Raw genomic sequence first — 20,641 nt, 5'->3', positions numbered from 1 at the left:
TAGTACAGGTGATGCGCTAACACGCTTTAAGGTCCCCTGTGTCTAAGCAGCTGGCTCCTCGGCTCAGGGGAAGGCTGGGTCAGTCGCTGTAGTTTTGAGACAAGGATGCTTTATCGGTTTCTGGCTCTGCCCTGTGATTAGAATCTGAGAAATGCCACCCACGCCTTCCATGGCATCCTTAGGCACAGCTCATGATCTCCCCGGGAGGGCGGCCTTTTGCAGGTGAGAGCGAGCGAAGGCTGCGGGTCTCTGTGGGCATGTGCACAGAGCTAACCTGCTCCACCTGGCCCTGGGGTGCAAGCCCCGTATTTCTGGTTACCTCCCAGTCATTTCCACCTGCACGCACCGCAGATGCCTCCAACTCAGGACCTGCAAAATCGAGCGTGTCTGTGTTTCTTCCAAGCTCAGCTCTCCTCTCTTCGCTTCACCTAAAATAGGTGGCAGGACGGAGTTAAACAGGCTGGAAACGTGGACGTGATCTTGCCTTTTGGGCAACCGCCCCTCCCAGACCCACCGCATTCATGCAGCTCGTCACCTTTTATTTATACCTTTTTATTTTTCTCTCTCTCTACTGTAGAGTATTTTTAATTCAAGGTTGTTTGCCTCTTCCCTGAACTCAGTGAGCTCTGTAGTGTGTCTGTCTGCCCGTCACCTGATTTTCTCCAATTCTTTTTTTTTCTTCTAAATCTGAGCTCTCCAAAGGTTTTCCCTTGTATGCGGAATATTGTTCAGATCCTTAGCAATGCACACAACCTAGGTATGGATTTCACTGCCTTAGCTCTCGCTCCCCAGCCCACATTTCCTCCGCTCCCCAGGGCTCACAAACACCAGTGCCCTCCTTGCTTTGCCCAGTTCCCCGCAGTTAACCCTCCTTGACCCACAGTGACCTCTGGGAGGTGGGGGGCAGCGTACAGGCTGAGCCCCGAGTTCTAGAACTAGCCCAGCAGGCCGCACACTGCAACCACCGGCCCGGTATTCTCCACCACCTCTTTACTTAAAATAACCTTTATTTCTGTAAATCTAGAAAATGCAAACTAATCTGTAGGGACACAAGAGGTTAGGGTTAGGGCTTATCACATGTCAGTTGCAGCTCAGAATTTACAAGAAATTTAAAAGAAAAATTAGGGGAAAAGTCACGGATACTGTTCAGCAGCAGGCGCTCCCATAGTCTCCGCCTCCGGTAGCCTGCAGAGTCCCTGTGTTTTCATGGAGAGGTCACTGGAGTGACTTCCCAGAGTCCCGGGTTCCCCCTGGGATCCCCCCTCCCTTGCGGGGGGTGCTGCCTCAACTGTTACTCAGACTTCGTTCCTAGGTATTGCGTTTCTCTTTGAGAGTGCGGGGGCTCGTCTGGGAAAATATTCCTTCATAGTCGCAGAAAAATAGGGCTGTTGAGTTTTCTTGTTTGGGTAAATTACCCATCTGAATTGAACATCATATAATTGAGCCTCCCAAATTCATCTTCTCCTTTTCACAATTTGACAATAATAGGATGTCTTCAGTTAGGTTGAGCAAGTACAACTTTATAAAAGAAATGTAAGAGGAAATTAGAAATAAACGTTTTATGAGACATGCTAGACCTTAGCATGGAAGATATTACTGGGACATTTTCCATCGCTCAGCCTCATCAAGGACACTGGCTTCACACAGTGGCCTTGAAGTTGAGTTGACTGGTACAGGAATTTATAAGCTTCTTAAGACGCCCCAAAGCTCACAGCTGAACAGTGATCCCCGGAGAGGAGAATTTGCTGGTGTTTCTCCAAAGCTCGGCTGTTTAAAATCCAAATGACCCAACGTAGCCTTGCTTATCTCTAGGTAAGTCTCCTTAGCAACCTACCAGCACCCTTAGGATGCTCAAAGAGATACGATTTAACATGGGTGTAAACCGGGGACTGAAGAAACGAAAGACTATCGTCATGTTATTACAGGCTTCAGGGTAGCCTGTTGGAATAGCCATTTTATGAGTCGCTAGTTTCTCCTTTATCAGTCTCCTTGGACACGGAAAGGCGACGTGGGAGTCTGGGCAGGACACGTTTCCTATGTTGTCTCATGCAGCTCCCACCATAGCCCCTGGGGAAAGTCACTGATGCCCTCACTGGGCTACAACTTGGAGAGACTGAGGCTGGCAGATGTGCAGGTGTTTGTCCAAGGTCACACAGCTAGTGGGTGCCGGAGCAGGAACCTGAAGCCCAGTCTTGCTGATGTATAGTGTTTGCATGGACTTTGTGGGGTTTCTTTAGATTTTTACAGTAAAGAATTCAGTTCTTCAGGACATTTTCTCCGGTGTGTGTTTGGAGCGTCTAGCGCCTCTCCAGCCCTTTCTTTGTGAAATACGCGTTGTACTTCTTTGGCTGAAAAAGGCAGTCAGGAGCTGGTCTCTCTGCCTCCACCCCCACCCTCCTTCCTGGCCTTACACTTGAAGGCTAGAAGGATTTTTCTTAAACAGTAATCTGATCATGTCAGTCCCCGTGGCATGTGGGGAATCACCTTGACGCTCCAAGCGCACTCAGCCAGGCTGCCCTGCAGGTCATGGAACAGGAAAGCTCACAGACCAAATTATGATGTTTAATTATGTTTCATTGCATCAACCTAAAGCATGCAGCAAAAGGCAAGGGAGAGAAATGAGGCAGATGCCCGCGCTTAGGACAGTGAACAAGCAGATGGAAAGACTACTCCACCCTACCCTTCGGTTACACAGCGTCCATGTGTCTCGTTTTCTCTCTGCCATCTCAGCCTTCCCTGCTGATGGGGGGTTAGAAGGACCAGAGTGGAGGCTAAGAAAGGAGACGCAGCAGCGGGGAGGCGTCTGGGGCCATCACACACTCGCCCTACTGGAGAGACGCAAGGGGGAACAGATCTGCCGCAGCTTTAGCTCGTCAGTTAGCCTGGTGACCGGGTGTATGTTTTATCTGAGTGTTTCAAGCAGAGAAAATTATGGAGCCAGAATGGGACCCATGGGTGTTACCAATGGGTTGACCAGTTTAGAGATGACAGCTGTCAGTCATGCACGGTCTGAGCTTTCTAAATAGTTAAGGTTTACTAGCTGCTTCCCTCCCTTTCTATGTAGAAATTAGTGGCTCGGTCCACGAGAGGTGGCCTGTAAACAGCAGTCGTCGGGTGTTTCTTTGTATTTCTTCTTCAGACAATAATACAGAGAGGACGGGTGGGGTGAGAGGAGCGAAGGAGTAGGAATAGGCAGGGAGGGGGGGCCTTTCAGGAAAACCATCCCTTTGCTTGTAGATGTCATGTTCCAGTTGGGTTTTGTGATGTGATGCCGTCATTTTCGGGATATCTGCCATGATATGAGATGGCTGGAATTCCAGTTTGCTGTGGGCCTTGAGCGTGGGTTTCATAGTCACACGCATGGTAGGGGGAAAGGTATTTAACACCCTTACCGTTGCTGATGCTTCCTTCGTACGTACTGGCCATTAGTCACTTGAATGTTTTACGCACGTCACCCTGACTGAGCCTCACAAAACCTCATGAAGCAGTTGCTATGCTTGTCCTCTGCTTACAGGAGAAAGAAGTATAGAGCTGTGGTGAGTTAAAGGGCTGCGGGGCAAGAGCTTCCATGTGGCCACATTTGATTTAGGTTCTCGGAGTGCTTAGGGGTAACCTGATGAAATAATCAGGTATAGTCTGGTGGAGTTGGAGTATCACATGTGCTCTGAAAGGTTATAAAAATTTATACTGGGGCCAGATTCCGAAGGTCTTTGTACGCTTTCTTTGCACCTAGACACCTAGTGGCCTTTGGGATTTTAAGTAGGAGCTGACATGAAGAAATTTCTGTGGACGCATAGTACTTCTGACTACAGTGTGACAGGTTGATAGAGAGGGAGACTGAGAGCACATCTATAGCAATACCTGCTGTGAGAGTGGAGGAGGCCAGGGCCCAGGTAGGGCGGGCCTGGCAGAGAGAGTGCCCTCGGGCTGTACCTAGAAGGCAGAGCTGCCCAGTGTGGCTGCTGCTTGGATGCAGAAGGTGAGCGAAAGGGGAGAACCCCGTTTGACTGCCAGCTTAATGGTTTGAGGGGCTGGCTGCTGATGGCCTTGAGAGAGATGCTGGAGGAGAGAAAGGGTTGGCAAAATAAGATATGCGAGGAGATCACCCAGAAAAGAGAGGGAATAGGAAAATGGAATTGAAGAGAGAAATTAAATTGGCAAAAGACAAAAAGTCTGGAATCCTGGGGTTTCCATTTTTAATATTTTTACGGATGCTTCTTGTCAAGTTTAAAATGTGAGAACCATTGACTTAGTAGATGACTCCTTAACAGCTCTGGAAAATCTGAACGTGTCAATGGCCAGACTGTTCCAAGCCCATAAATGGCATCCCCCTGGGCGAGATGGGCCACTTGTGGTCCTATGTAGATCAGAAACAGAGTATGTTTCATGAAAGTGGAAAAAACAATACAATTTCATGCTTCTAAAAATACCTGCTCATAAACACTTTTGTATAGTCTGTGTTCTGGCAGCATTTTAATGATAAAAATCTTCAGAGTCTTATTTTTCCAGAAGAGAGATTGACCTCTGAGCAACGGATAGTATTGAGATCTCGCTTAGTCTGTTTCCCCTGGGAGTCTTCCCTGTTTCTCTCTTCTCCCATTTTATTTTGCTTTCTTTTCCCTCTTTGCCTTTCTTTGATTTTATGCACCCAGAAATTAAAGGCATGCCCATTGTATACACTGATTTAATAGTTTAATATTTTTCCCATAGAGCTTGTGTAGGTTATTTCACTGTGAGGATTAACCTTGGTACCTGCCAGCCACCCTTGGTTCATCCCTTGGCTAATGGCGGCTGGGTCGTGTTGTAGTTTAGGGCAAAAATGGAACCAGGCAGCCCAGATTCAAATCCCAGCAATGACTACCCATGTGACCTTGGAAAACTGTCTTAACTTTTTCCCACCTCAATTTCCTCAAATGCAAAGTGTGGATATGAGTAGGGCCTGCGTATCGGTCGGCCGGGCGCAGTCAGCAGCAGTGCCCAGCGCCTCGGTCAATCTCAGTGGCTTTAGAGACCAAAGCTTTACTTCCCACTCACGTTGCCCATCGTGGTTCTGCTGCAGCTCTGCTCCCTGCCCCCTTCACTTCTGGAACTTGGCTGATGGAGCAGCCCCAACCTGCCGCATCTTTTATTTGTAGCAAAGGGAAAAGAGAGTTGGGGGAGCCATGTGATGGCTACTTCTAAATCTTCTAAGTGGCCCAAGCCACTCCTGTTCATAATCCTTTGGCTATAAAGTAAGCCACACAAAATTCCTCATCTATTGGGACAGGAAATAGAATCCCCCAGAAAGGATGGTCCTATAAAGAAAAAAGCTGACAGAAAGGGGCAGCAAATAGTGTCAAAAATAATGCAATCAACCACGGCAACCTTATGGGATTGATGTCTTAAAGTAATCACTGTAGGTAAGGCACACAGAGGGGCATTTGGTGACTGGTGTCTGATAAGTAAAGTATATATATTACCTATTCCTAACAGTCTAATGCACATATGAGAAGTTTTTTCATTCATTCTTCAACTTTGAGAATCCACTGTGCATGCCAGGGACAGCGCTGTTTGGAGCTGAGAAGGCTACAGAAATGAAGGTCTTGGCCTCTGCTTGTGGGATCTCTGTGGTCCCGATGAACAAATATGAAGAGAAGAGACTGGTTCATGATTCAGAGTTTCAGGTAGAGTAAGTACCCCACCAGCTGGGTACCCGGTGCACCCTCTGTACCCATTCCTCCCACACAGTTGGTTTTTATTTGTTCGGCTCTGAGCTCTGATTACACTGTGTGTGTCTTTGTCTTTGTGTCCCAGGAACACCCACGGCGCCTGCAGAGTAGGCGCTGCACTTTCCAGTCAAGCTCCCCTTCCTTTCTACAGCAGAAGTGGGTGGTCGCTTTACCTCTTCGGTAGGAATAGTTTCCTTCTGCCTGATGCCCCAGGTGATCAGGAATCCAGGGTGCATGGGAGAAGCAGTCAGCGGTCTGAAGTTCACTACCATTCTGTATCCAAAGCATTGCACGGAGGTGTAAATACAACATATGAAAATTCGTGATGTTTGCCAAGGCAGCCGCTTCGCATGCCTTGCCCGAGGCCGCCTTTGACGCATTAGGGCCCAGTTGCATTTAAATCTTACTTAAGAGAAGACAAATACATTTGAATTAAACTACTCTTCATCTATTTTTGTTGATGCCCTGGTTTAAATTTTTTCTCTATGTGCTTGTTTGGCAAGTTTTATTTTAGTGGGTGCCACAAAGAGATGATGTTTCTAGTGAGATGGAGAGCTGTAATTTCTCATGTTTTGAAACCTACATCCACAGTATTTTAGGAGGGAGAAGGGTCATCATCTTAGAGAACTGGGACCAGAATAGGGTGCTCATTCTGCTAATCTACCACTTTGGGGCCCCCCGTTGCACAAACTAGATGTTAAGAGGATAAGAGGGTCACTGGGGTGATGGGGACCATTCTGTGTGGCAACTGCCTCTGTTCACAGTGGGTGATCGGCTGATGCCATCAATCTCATAAGCCGATAGACCTTGTGATTGTCACTCCAAGGAGACCAGCTGCAAATATCACTCCTGTGCCATTCTTACCTTAGATTTGGTACTTTCTATTTTGGGAAGGAGGTGTTGCAAACATGAAGTTTATATAGAAATGCATTTTCACAGGACTCATTGTTCTGAGATACTTTTAAAACCATATCATTATATCTAAAATAAAGTCCTCCATCTGGGATGGTAATTATTTAGAAACATGGAACTTGAAGGGACTTTCGGAATGGAGACCGTATCTCATAGGTTTTTGTCTTGAGTAGACCTGAGCTAATTGAGAGTGATGGTGATCTCCCCTTCTCAAAAGCCCTTCATTGTCCTTGTGGGTCCTCATGGGACCTGATGGTGGAGAGCCCAGTGGCTACACTCAGAGACCTATGCTACTTCTTTACAACCTCAAGAGTTTGGTGAATATTTGGTAATTTACAATGATAGATGCTAAGTCTGCCCTTAGCGGTGATAGGAGATCACAGTTCCCGGGACTCTTTGGACTTCATGGATTTCAGTTAGCTAGACGTTGATGGGAATAGCTCTCTCTCTGTGGCATTAGTAAACCTGGATTCTTGATTTGATTTCATGATTTAATAGCCTTGTGACCTTGTGAAAGTCACCTAACATCTCTAGGTCACATCAGAGGCAGTTGGTATTTCCTACCTCAAGGGGTTGCTGTAATGTTTGAGTTTCTAGGGGGGAAGTGACCAAGTGCTGTGTAAGTGTCCCCTTGGGCTGAGTTCCCTTGATAACAGAGCCTGAGACAAGGACTCGGGTCAGGTGGCTCGTTGGGGAGGGATCCCTAAAAGTGGGACTGAAGGAGCAGAAGGAATGAGCAGTGAAGGAAGAAACACCCGTGTGTGTGAGTGTCCACTGCCAAGGCTCCTGCTGCCACCATGTGGGTGTGGGGGAGATGGGGGGTGTTGTAATGAACGCCTCCAAGAACTGTCTCCTCGAGTGACAGGAGACTGTCCATTAGCTCCATCTTTTCCATCATTTGACAGCCTCCTCTTCTCTTCCCCACTATTTGCTTCTCTTGCCTGTAGGCAAGAAAGGCGCCCCTGACATCAGAGAAGCCCCAGAGCTGGCCTTGCTGGAGGCGGGGACAGTTAGACTGTGTCAGCTGTCTGCTGCTTGCCCGGCTGAGACCCAGGGTCAGCCGAGGGCACCCAGAGTGTCTGCTGTGAGTGCACCCGAGTGTGCTGTGTTGGCCCTCCACTTTCGTTCCCAATAGAAACTTTTAAACTTCTTTTGGCTTTATTAGCATGTTCTGTTTGTTAGGACGTGACCCTAGTCTTATAAATAAATTTGAAAAAATAGAAAGGAAAATCAGATCATACTTTTCATTACCCTCCCGGGTGGGATTTTCTGTTGTCTCACGCCCTCCAGGGCCTCCACCTGGCCTCTCAGTCTCCCTCCTCAGATATCTAGACTGGGACAGCCCGGGGGCCTGACCCTGACGGAGCAGTGACCACAGACAGTGGAACCACTTTGCAGACAGACCGGGCTGGGCCCTGAGTCCCATGACTGGGACCTCGACCCGTGTGGAGCTTGGCTCCACCTCTGTGTTTGTAAAGCTGCGAAACTATGTCAGCTCCACGTTACAGAACTGAGTAAGATCATCTGTGCAGAGCCTCTGGCACCTCTTTGTAAATGTTGCTTTCATCCTCATAGCAGCTTCTCAGAAAGCTGTGTTTGTTTTCTGGCTGGGAAAAGTATATTTAAGACGAAAAGTAGTGTCTTTATTTTATTTATAGCTGCTGCCTGGTGTTTTTAGCTCTGCTTTGAATTAGGAATTCGCTTCTAATTCTCTCAGCTGCCAAGCACAACGTGCAGGTCCCCTCTGCTCCCCTTCTTTTACTCCCTCCCCCCTCAATAAACCTACTCTGCTATTTATTTTTTCATCCAATTCTATGCATTTGCTTATTAGTTCAATTATATGTATTCATGACTCTACTGAATACCTTCCCAAGTTGGTCCAATAGTACATTTTATTGCTAAAATACAGCTCTCGGCTCTCTTCTGCTCCCCTTCCTCCATTTCTTTCCTGAAACCTGTTTTCTAATCTGTTATTTAATTCATTCGATTCTGTGTTCCGCTCACTGGTGTTTGTTCTCATGTCTTAGGCACCTTCTTAGTGTAAGGCCGTCTGCTTAGTTCTTGGGGCTTACAAAGCACTATGTACTTCTCCTTCTAAGGGCATAGAGTTGGAGGCAAGGGATATTAAAATAGCTGTGACACAGGCGGCAGAGTGCTGAGTCACAAAGTAGAGGGCCGCTGAATTACCAGAGAGGCCCGCGCTCCAGGCTGGGGAGGTGATGGAGGGACGTAGAGAAGTCATGGAACCACAGGAAAGAAAACTAACGAACGACGTAGCCCGCCTCCCCTAATTCCTATTTAAGGCAAAATATTATTAGGATTAATTAACTGGACCTTTAAATTCACAACTGGACATTTTTTATTCTGCTTTTTATTACAAAGCAGTCAGTTCACAAGGAAACAGACCTAAATTGGAGATTTATTAAGGGGCTCAAGTTTGAGTGCATATCCTGGTTAAGGTCTCTCTCGCTCAATCTCTGTCAGCTTCCAAATCCGTGTCTTTAGTGCTAAACAATGAGATCACACAGCCAGAAAGGCCCTATGGCACAAGAACACTTAAAATCATCAAAGGAAGACTAATTTGTATTGATTATATTATGACAATGGTGGGAGAAGTACTTGTATGTTTTAGAAAGGTTTTTTTTTTTTTCAAACAAGGGTAGAATCAGTATTCACAAAAGCATCTTTTTGTCTATCCCTGAGCAAATTGCTTTCATCTCTTGGAAAGTGGCTTCATGGAGAGATATTATCACAAGAAATCTTGAGATTGTCCTGAGCTCACCACTCTTAAGCAATGCTATAAATATATGACTTAAGGTAGAGATTTGGCAGCAAATTGGGGGCAAGGTTCTTTCCCATCTTTTGTGGGGTCATTTGTTCCTTTGAAGATACATCTATCCCGGATTCATTCCATTTCAAAATCGAGGTGCTCCAGTCTCAATTTTACACGGTGATTACAATGTAGAGATCCTATTGATTGGGCTGCCAGGTTTGCTTTGTAATGTTAGGGGCACGTCTTGCTCCAGTCCCAAAGCACAAACTGGAGAACATAACTGAAACCAGGCAGGAAAATGGCAAAAAGGAGGGAGGAAGGAAGGCAAGAGAGAAAGACAACAGGGATCCAAAAATCCGGAGTCATTAGTGGGCAGTGGTGGCCCAAGGTGCAAATGGACCTTGAAAATCATGTACAAAGAAAATCGTGCAAGCAGTCAACTTCGGTTCACATTTCTCAGCAGTAGGGAGCTGCTAGGAGATGGTACTGAGTGTGGCAGCTACTAGGTGGGATAGATGCAGATAACAGAAGTCAGCTCCCCCTGCTAATAGAATCAATCGTGTCTGACTTTTTCTGGGATCTTTCCCTTCTCAGTTAAGGGTGCCTCCATCCACTGGGGTTCCCAGACCAGACCTGAAAATCACCACTGATTCCTCTCTTTCCCCCTCCTCCCCCGCCTCTTCCCAAACCAATCTCAAGCTCTGTGGACCCCATCTCTAAAGTACATCCCCAATCTCCCGCCTCCGTTTCTGCAGCTACCTCCCCAATCCTCCAAGTCACTTTCGTTTCCTGCCTTTGTCAGCGTCCCGGAGCATCTCCTTGTTTCCATTACTGGCCTTTCTTTTTGGTTCAGTGTGTTCATAGCCACCACAATAACTTTTAAAGCTTAAACTACCTCACAGGATCCCCTTGCTTACAACCTCCCTGTGGCTTCCAGTTGCATTTAGAGCAGCATTCAGGTTCCGTGTCGTCTAGGGCCTCCTGGATCTGGCCTCTGCCCTCTCCTTCCCCCCCTCCTACCACACTGTGCCCCCTGGGCTCCAGGGATGGTGGGCTTCTTGTGGTCCCTCGGCCATGCCAGCCTCATCCTGAGCTTCTCTGTTTCTTCCCGTGGCCTCAGTCTTTTGCATGCTTGGCTCCTTCTCAAATGTACCTCCTCAGAGAAGTCTCCTCTGACCACCTCACCTAACAGCTCTCCATCCAACCAGGTACTCAGAGCAAGAATAGAGAAGCCCTCTCAGGGAGGCCTTTCTGGAATATTCTGTAAAGTAGCCAATCCTCTATCCCCACATCCACGACTGTTCATCCTGTTACCCTATTTTATTTTCTTCATGAAAATCAGCCCTGCCTGAAGTGAGCCCACGTTCCCCCCCCCCACACACACACTGTCCTGTCTCAAGCTAGACCGAGCTGTGCAAGGGCAGGGCCTTGTCTTCTCCCACACCAGAGTCGCGGCTGGTCCCATGCCAAGGCCCAGTTAACACTTGCTAAATGTCCTGTCTCTGGAATACACTGCCAGGGGCTAGTAACAGCACCGAGTGCACCAGAGGGGCGGAGCAGAGGCTGGTGCACAGGGACCGGCAGCCCACGGCCGCACAGGCGCTCGGCGGCAGGCTCGATGGCACGTCGAATCGTTCAAGCCCAAGAAACGCTGGTCGTGTTTTCCGTGGGGTTCAGCCAGAAGCACGTCCTCCAGGAGGGTGCCTGAGCTCAGGCTGAGTTGCCTGGGTCGCCTGCCTTTCTCGCACAGCTCGCCGGGAGGCGTCTGCGTGGAAGGCTTCCAGAAAGCTCCCTGTGCCCTTCACAGCTGTGGCAGCAAGGATGACAGCGCTTCCTGAGACTTGAGAACTCCAGGGGCATGGCACGATGATCTCTTTGAAATGTTTTGCCAAAATGGATCTTTAAGGAAATATGATTTAAAGTTTTCCAAAGAATATGGATGCTTTTGAAAAAAAAATTTATAAAAACAAAACAAAATATCTCTGCCTCTCTGTTGAGTTGTCAACCCAAAGAAAGCCAGAACCTGAATTTTTCTGGACAGAAACTACAGTGCTCCCTTCCTGTTTCCCTGCCCTCCCCTTACCCTTGGTCCCACGCGCCTTCACCTGCCTTCTCTCGCCCGCGCGACGCCCTCCGGGTGGAAGACTGGTAAAATAAGTGGTGCTATAGCCCTAATAAAACTCTTGTCACGGCTCAGCTAGCCTGACCCGAGGTGCTGGTGGAAATGAAGGTAAGTTTCCTCTTTTTAAATAATTTTGATGTTCTTTAAACCTATCACAGACATTCATTGTATTTACTTACCATGTCATTTAGATGTAAGATCGCTATACCTTTCTAAGGGAGAGAATTTCATATGTTTTCACGCATTGTAGAAATTTGGATTCATGGGAAATAAAGTTCCAAGGGAAATCAAGTTATTGCCCTTTTCTTTTTGCACCAATAGAAAGATGTTCAGGTAAAGCAAAGCGACTTGGTACAGGCCCTGCCCCCTTCTTTCCTGCCCCCCTCACCCCAAGCACAAAAATTTTCCAAATGTGACCCACCCACATTTGGAAACAGCACTTTGTGGCGTATGGAAGGAATTTCTACTCCCTGCATATGAGCAAAACCACCTGGGTTGGGGCTTAGAAATGTATTGACAAAGGTGTATATTGGGGTATCTTGTAGTTTTGCTGGTTATATTGCTCCTGGGGGGAATAGCAAATTCATGCACCATGAAGAGCCTGCTAAAAATATAGGTTTAGAGGTAATTAAGATTCACAGTCCACCTTGTGAAGGGGTGGGCCCTTAATAATGCTGAAATCTAGGTTGCCCCACGCACTCCCATCCCCTGCCCGACGTAACAGGGAGCAGCCTGCTGATATCTGAGTTTCATCTCCCTCCTAGCAATCAGCAACAATTTCTCTCTCAAACAGTGCTTTTCTCCTAATTTTCCACTTATAGTTTATTCCTAGTTCTGACTTCTTAAAGAAATAGGCCTTCAGAGGGCTCCTGGGCGACAGGGTAAGAAAGCAATCCCGTCTGTCCTTACACTATCGCCTGTCCATCAGGGAACCAGACGTCTTCTGTGAGACCAGCCTTAACTGAAGGCGAGGCTGCCGCCCGAGTCTGCAGCGAGACGGGATCGAGAGTGGGCGTTCGGGAGGCATTACACAAGGGCCTCATCGAAGGCCCTTTGCCCTGCCATGACGGACACCTCCACACTCCCACAGACTTCTGCCCCCGGACGTCTCCACCCGTGATTTCGCTTCTTTCCTGCAGGTGTCACGACCTGGGACACTCAGCTGCAGGGTGTCAGACCACTTCCTAGTTTCTGTATTTAGCTCAGTCGCTGAGGATCTGAGCAGCCCGAAAGGGAATCAGAGGGCTTTCTGTGGTCGATATCTGCTACTTAGACGCTGAACGGAGGAAGCAAGCATCTGCTTCATGTATCCAGCGTGCACCTCGTTGCGGATCAGACTTCCCTGAGCCGCTAGAGAGGAAGGGCAATGCCGGCCCACTGATGGCTTTGCATTCTGTTGTTGCTGCTGCTTTAAGTTCCCAGCAGCTCTATTTTAAACTCCCGCTTAAATAGTTTCTCCTTAGCTGGACCATCTTTGACTCACAGGGGAGGGCTTTTTGCATCCACTGTTTTGCTGATGCTGCTTGACTGGCTTTGTGCTAGAATCTTCCGGAGCAGTCTTTTCCCGGGGTCGGTCCTCCTGCTTTTACATCGCAACAGTTTGTACGTTTCCGCTTGCAGCCTGGGTCTGCTCCTGCAGTGCTGTGCTGAGCTCATGCTATGCTACATGTCAGATTTGCTCTTCCCCTCTCTTTGCCTGTGTTTCTAGCTAACTTTAAACGTCACTTTCTTGTAGGACCAACTGACCTTTTGGCTCCATTATAGATAAATGCTATTGGCCCTCCCCTTTCGGAGGTCAAAGGTTTAACAGAAGCTCACTGAGGTTTCTGTGTTCATTGCTTGGAAGTGAATATAGAATAATACTCATTTCCCTGGCATCTTAATGCGAAGGCTGGGAACCTTTTTCCTACTCCTCGGGTAAGAATGTTGGGGTTGGAGGCATAAAATGTAACCAGGCAGTAGGTCCTGGGGGTCTCAGTGACTTTTTCCCATCCTAAAGTTGTAGAGTCAACAGGGACAGTTCAGTAGTTCTGCTTGAATCTGACCGTAGTGGCCATCTCAAGGGCACCAAGGAGAGCGGGAGGACCAGCTAAGTCGGCAGCCTTTAAGACGCGCTGGGCTGAGTGAAGCTGGTGGCTGACGCGGCCCTAACGCAGCGATGTCCTGAACTGACTGCGGGTGTGGGCACTTCTCTCTCTCGTCTTGTCCCATCATCCACATTAAGTGATGTGCGAAGACTGCGTATGAACAGATGGCCGTCTATGGGAGAGCCTGCGTTTGGAACAGTGCTGCCTCCATAGCCAATATTTTCTATATCTTTTTTCACTTTCGCCTTTTCTATTGAAACATTTGCATGTGGGATAAAGAAGATAAAAACAGAAAAACACAAAGGCAGATCTGTTTATTGTGAGAACATCTATTCTTGCTTCCAAGTACCCGCGCGATGTGGTCCATTTTCTCCCAGGGCCCAAGCAGCTTGCTCTTGTGAAGGCGACTGCTGCGCGCATCTTGGGCCTGAAATGGATGAGACGGTGAACAGGGCTGTCTAGTGAGTTGAAATGTAGACAACGCCCTGTTCTTAGTGTATACATTTTAGACAACATTAAAGTCAGCCATACTCACGGGGAGAAGCTAAGATTGAGTGCCAAATGGTTTGTTATGGAATTATTTTTTTCCTACAGTTAACTGATCTCAAGGCACCATTACCCAACTCAGGGTATACTTTGCTCACTCCAAGTTTCTTCACTGAATTCTCAGCGTTCTTGTGAATTTGGCTTACGCTTCAGGTGTAGGTACATCCTGGAAATTTTTAAGTATAAATCACCTGCTGAATACTTTGCAATAAAATGAGACCTTTTCACTTTGAAAGTCTGTTTATGTTTCAAGAACCACCCCCCCCCAACTTCAACTGCTATTATATCTCTTATAACCTTCATTTAATACAAATACTAATTACTTAAAATTAAAGGGCACAATTTAAAATTACCTAGTTTAAAAGATCTCCACCCAAATACACTCTTTTTTATTTCCTTCCCTACACAGTATATAATACCTTCAGTCTGGGGAATAAAGGAGCTGGTGGAGTGGCTAGTAAGAACTATACAGGCTGGGCTAAAGTAGGTTTACAGTTGCACAAATAAATAATACAATAATAAATAATAAATCAAGAATAAATTCTGTTTCATGTGTGCACAACTGTAAATCTACTTTTGCCCACCCCTGTATAATGAAGCTTTCAAAATTACTTGGATTAAAAATATATTGACCTTATTTGATGGTTTCCAAATAAATAAAGACCTATGTAGACATCATTTATTCAACGAGCACTCATTAAAGCACCTACTATGTGCCTGGCCCTGTGCCCCTATCTGTTGGAGCCAAATTTATGGTCTTCTGAAACATTTCAAATGCATAATATGCGTAGGGGTGTATTGGCCGGTTATGTATTTCATCTTTTTTCCCCCAAGTCTTTTCCAGAGATAGGGCTTTCTATATCTTGAGGATTTAAGCATCATCTTTCTGAATGGGCTCAGCTGTCCATGTAGAGAAAACAAGCTTGGTTTAAGTTCACTGATTCTATGCAGTCTTCCTTGTCTTTTAAATGCACATCTCAGTTCATGAAACTTGAGAGAATGTCATGAACCTTGACATTCTCTCCCCAGTTACTAGCTGGATGGCTTTAATGCCTCCGTATCTATCTTGCCAGCTTTTGCTCCTAAATACCATAATTCCTTATTGCGCCCGATTCTTCCTAGGGTGCACTTGAACTTATCTGAAGCATCTTGAGCATCGATCTTTTGAGACAACTTAGTTTCTTTCTTTATTTGGTGGCACTGAACATTCTTTTGCCCTAAACAGATTCAATTTTAGAATTTTACATTATTTCATTTCTTAGGCTTTTGGATCTTTTTGGAGTATGATGAACAGTGAGATAATTCAGGGGGCCCTCACATTCCCTTCAGGAGCATTATTTATAATGGGTTTCAGACCTTGTTACTATTATTATTATTAATTGTGGTGATTACTATTGTGATTTATGTGGACACTGATGGGGAATGTCAAGTTAAGAGCATATATTACAGAGCTCTTGACTCATCCAGTGGGTGGATACTCTCCAAAAGCCAGACTGGTGTACTAGGCCATAATGACCAAATGATGTTTTAAAATGCATGATGAATTTCCTATATCTTCAAGGAATTCATCTGAAATCTAAGATTTCGGGAAACAAAATGACAGCCGACTCCTGTTTCCTGTAAATGATCACTTACTGCCACTGGTACTTTAAACCTTGTATCTGTAGATAAAGGAGGACACTGATTTCTTTCACTCCTTTGTCACTGTCCTTTATGTTTGAGTGAGCCTTTTATGGAGAATCCTGTTGAATCAGTGAGACTGGGTGGGCTTTGGGTGGGGTGGGATACGATTCCTTGAATGCAGCCAGGTCATGGGCACCAGTGTGGCTTTGACAACTCTGATGCCATGAGCGATACTTTTAGGATGATTCTAATTTTGACACTTACCACCATCCTTAGGCAAAGGACCCGAGACCCTGTATGCGGGGCAGAAGCTCAACGACAACGAGTGGCACACCGTTCGGGTGGTGCGGAGAGGAAAGAGCCTTAAGTTAACTGTGGACGATGATGTAGCCGAGGGTGAGTACAGCTGGAGTGACATTTGTTGCTCATTGCTCGCATAGTCCTCTCGCTCAGTCAGTGCTCCAGGGGTATTTTCCAAACCTTTTATTTGGCTTAACGGATGTCACAGGTCCTGTTCTCTGCTGACATGCTCAGCCAATGCTAAGAAGGTCTTCCTCTTTATTTTCAAAATCCCTTTTCATTGTTCTGTATTAAGGAACTGATCAACTACTGTAATTATACATTGATGGATCTCATTCCTTGGGAGAAGAGTATGTGACTGGAGAATAGATGTAGGGTTCTGCAGACCCTTCTGTTATCCAGTTATTCAAAAATCACTTATCAGTCACCCTCTCAAATACCAGTTCCTTCCCTCAATGCACCAGTTGCTCTCTGGTAGAGGGAGATGGATAAACCAGAAGTTCAGAAATAGGTAAAGTAAGTACCTCCGTCAGTGTATGATACTTAGAAGGTGCTGAATAATCAGTTATTTATTTAGTCATTGTTGATTGAGCACCTACTCTGTACCAAGCACATATGGTGGTGAACAAATAGGCAAGTCCTTGGCCTGGTAGAATTTATATTTTAGGAGGGCAGTGAATGTAAAATTCATTCATTATGAAATGCTGAGTTCAGAATGAATGAATCCACACATGGGTAAGAGACCTTCAGAGTCTCACACAAGCAGTATATATTTCTTGAGAGCCTGTTATGTGTCAGAATGTGCTAAGGACTGTAGAGTATAAAAAGGAAGACAAGAGATTACCCCTTTCATCAATGAACCAATCTAGTAGATTAGCTAGGACTCGGGTATTTGAAAATAAGACAAGGAATATAATTTGGGTGGGTAAGATTATAATTGTCCATCAGAAGAGAAGATTATCAGCTGGGGATGGAGATAGCAGGAGTGGTTTGTGAAGGCAGATCTTCAGGCAGAATTTGGTGGGTGAGTATAATTGGTGAGGTTGGGGTGGAAGAGCAGTCATCTTCAAGTGCATCATCAATGCTGCATCCCATAAATCTCCACTCTCTCCTGTTCCACAGCAGTGCGCATCTGTCATCCAGGATTCCTGGATCCTGGGAAAAGAAGACTTGGGGCAACAGGGGTATTATGTAGAATACTGTTGGCATCAGGAGACCTGGGCTCTGATGTCAATTCTTTGCAGGATGCTGGGAAAGTCACCATTTCTGGGCTTTGTCAAATGAAGTCAGTGGCCTAAGCCATTTCTGTGACTAGGACAGTCAGCTTGGGAACAGGAGCCCTGGAATTTAATACCATCTTTGTCACTAAGATGCTTTATGCCTTTGGGGTAGATGCACTGAACTTCTTTTTACTCGTGTCTTCATTTTTAAACTGGAAATTCTATTATTGCTAAGGCCCCTTTCAGTATAAAGGTTCTGTGATATTGGTCCTATCATTTAATTTTATATTCACAAGCCTGAGCTCTTTTTACTTCTGGAGTCAGTCATTATAGTAGTGAGCCACATAGGTATGTGTGCAGGTGTGTGTGTGTGTGTGTGTGTGTGTGTGTGTGTGCAGAGAAGGAGAATCTCTGGGTGGAGGAAGGGCGTGAGGCATATACCCAGTGCCCAGTATTCATTACAGGCTAAGTTCGCTGTCTTACACATGTCGGCTCCTTAAACCTTCTGTTGTTCTGTAGGTTGCCCTGCAAGGTTAGAGTTCTGATTGTCATTTTACATAGGAGAACATGAAACTTAGAGGGAGCTATGTAGTTAAGCTCCAAATTCTCATGTCTGTGTGATTTCACCAAATCAAGCTGCTTACTGGGCTTCATAATCCATCATAAGAAAATGATTTGTTGCTCTGGCTGGTGTGGTTCGGTTGGTTCAGCATCATCCCACGCATTGAGAGGTCCTTTGTTCGATTCCAGGTCAGGGTGCATGCTGGTGTTGTAGGCTTGATCCCCAGTAGGGGGCGTGCAGGAGGCAGCCAATACACATTTCTTTCTCATTAATGTTTCTCTCTCTCTCTCTCCCTCTCTTTCTCTCTCTCTACAATCTATTAAAAAATAAAATAAAGAAGAAAAAGGAAAACATTTATCTTACAAAGCAGGGAAAAACATTATGGATGGATTGGGGTGAGGTAGGGAATTCAGGAGGTAGGCTACACTCTCCTCTCCCCCAGAATGAAGACAGAGCCTAAACAACTATCCCCAACCTTCCAAATGTACACAGACCTAACTTAGTAGGGAGCTAAGGTTACTGTTCTACAGGCCTGCAGGGCAACTTAGCCTTATGCAATGAATGTCAGCGAAGAGATGTAAGAATGGTTTACTGTTTAGAACCCACAGCCCCCCTTAGTTAGTTATTCAAGAACTCCCCATGAGGTGTTGGTGCGGGCAGGAGCCTGTGGAGGCAGCTCAGTCCCACAGGCTGCCAGCTCCTCTGGGCTCAGGGCAGTGAAGCCCAAAGCAGTGCTGTTCGCAGTGTGCTTTCAATAGCAGCCGCTAGATGGCGACGCACCCCAACCTCTCCCAACAGCGAGTCCCTTTCATTTCCACAGGAAATTACAGGTCACGGTGCCCGGAAAGCTATAGCCATAAGGAGCTGCAGAGCTGAGGGTGTAGTAATGCGTATTGCCTCCCTGGGTCATCATTTGTTACAGAAACTTTAGATAAGGGTAATTATAAAGTGTGCTTTCTCTTTCTGCTAAAAATTTAAAAGCAGGACTAAACCATGGCAGGCCCAAGTAAGTCATCCAGTAATTTGATATTTGAAATTAATGACGCTCTTTCACTCTCCGCCTTACCCCCTACTTTGCTAATGATGGAAAAAAGCATCCATAAGGATAAAGAAATCTTGGAAAAGAAAGGAGGCATTTTGCTTATGAGCTACAGTCTTGGATTGCTTTTCACAGTGATAAGGGGTTTGGGAATTTTAATTTTAGCTCACGGAAGTCATAAAATCAGGCAATGAAATTAAAATACCACTCAGTCCTCTGTTATTAAGTAGTGTATTATTGGCTTATTTAGTAATCCCTTCCATGCTGTTTAAGGTCCTCCAGGGTGTCAAATTTTCAGCAAGTTTATAGAAATGATGCAAAGAATAGGTCAGACTCATAAGAAATCAAAAGCAAGGAAATAAATATTCCTCAGCCTGGTGGTTTTCATTTACTATAATATAATGTATTCCTGGAACTGTATTAAGTTCAGTTGGCAGTTAATAAGGATTGATTGATTGATTGATTGACCTGGATTTCTATTATCAAGAATAAATTAAAAGACTCCCTCACTTGGGTTATACTCCTCACAGTTGGGGCCTAATGCTGCATGAACTGGCCACACCACTCAGAACTTCTTGCTGGTGCAAAAATCCACTCTCTTTGTCCACTCTGGCCCATGTTAGCTTTTCCCTCCCCCTCCCTCACCCCATATTGCACATATGGTACCAAGCTGTGGAAAGCCACTGTCTAAAGTATTCTGTGGAAAACTTGCTCCTCACATTAACAAAATATATGAACTAGATTTAGAAAATGTTACTTTAAACAACGTGAAGAGGGCTTCTTTATTGTAAGACTTATTAGGAGCCTTTGCTGTACTAATTCACATTGCTAATCATCTGTAATTAAGTGTGTGGTGTTTGCGAACTTTATTTGGTTCCAGAACTTCTTTTATTAAAGCATTTTACAGCATACACACATGGAAAATGTGGATATTGTGGAGAAAGGGTGTGGGGACAGTGGAGCTGGAGGACTGTGGGCAAACGGTGCACCCTGAACTGAGCTTCCCTTTCCTTTGCCACTGGGAGGTCACGTTGCCTCCACTAAGCCATTTCCATGATTTCTTTGCTATGCTCTTGGCGTTGGCCAGGAACCTCATGTGCAGAAATGGTGGTGATCCAAACTCTGACTCCAAAGTAGATTTCTCAAGTACAACCTCCTTCCCAGACACCCGGGACACTCGCTGCGCTCAGGCCCTTCTGAGGTAGGACTTCTAGAAGAGGCAAGACGTAGTTCCCACTTACAAAGATCTAGTGTTCTAATAAAAGGGAGAAAGCAATAAGTGACATAACCAGAAAACTAACATATTTCAGAGAAAGGAAAAATGAGTGCTGCATAATTGGTAACAGCTCACAGTTTGAGCACTAGGCACTGCTCTAAGTACTGTCTACATGTTGATGCATTTAATCCTGATAACTTCATACTTATTTCATGGATGGGAAACTGAGGCACAGAAAAGTTAGGTAACCCAGATGGTCTAGCCTCAGAGCCTACACGCTCATCTACTATAGGTGTCTCATGGGTAGTTACAGCCTGAACTTGCCCAAGTTTTCCATGGTTTATGTTCTCCACATACTGCCTGATCCTGAAGGCTGGTCTGTAAACTGCTTTTGGCATCAGTGAAACATGAAAGTGAAGATGTGCATAGGGACCAAGGCAGCGTGGCTGTTCCAGGAGAAGTGCTGGATATATTTCTTATGAATATGAATGACATTGTGATACTTGGCCACTGGGGAGGAGTGTGAGCTCGTC

The 20,641-nt window shown here is 45.8% G+C and overlaps 1 protein-coding gene across 8 annotated transcripts in view; it reads left to right on the top strand.

Moving 5' to 3' along the window:
- Window positions 1-20,641, top strand: part of NRXN3 (neurexin 3) — a 1,308,313-nt gene that overhangs the window by 538,579 nt on the left and 749,093 nt on the right. For 7 of the 8 annotated variants that reach the window (XM_087818808.1, XM_087818802.1, XM_087818795.1 and 4 more), the window contains one exon: window positions 16,048-16,167. In XM_087818808.1, coding sequence (XP_087674934.1) covers window positions 16,048-16,167 — 120 coding nt within the window. Of the gene's footprint in view, window positions 1-1,156; window positions 1,181-16,047; window positions 16,168-20,641 lie in introns of all 8 variants that reach the window. The other variant, XM_087818817.1, reaches the window with a different exon arrangement.

Source organism: Miniopterus natalensis, chromosome 1, assembly GCF_054644295.1.
Source record: "Miniopterus natalensis isolate mMinNat1 chromosome 1, mMinNat1.hap1, whole genome shotgun sequence".
Classification (NCBI taxonomy): Eukaryota; Metazoa; Chordata; class Mammalia; order Chiroptera; family Miniopteridae; genus Miniopterus; species Miniopterus natalensis.
Note: the sequence above shows the minus strand (reverse complement) of the source record. Positions and strands in the feature narration are given on the sequence as shown.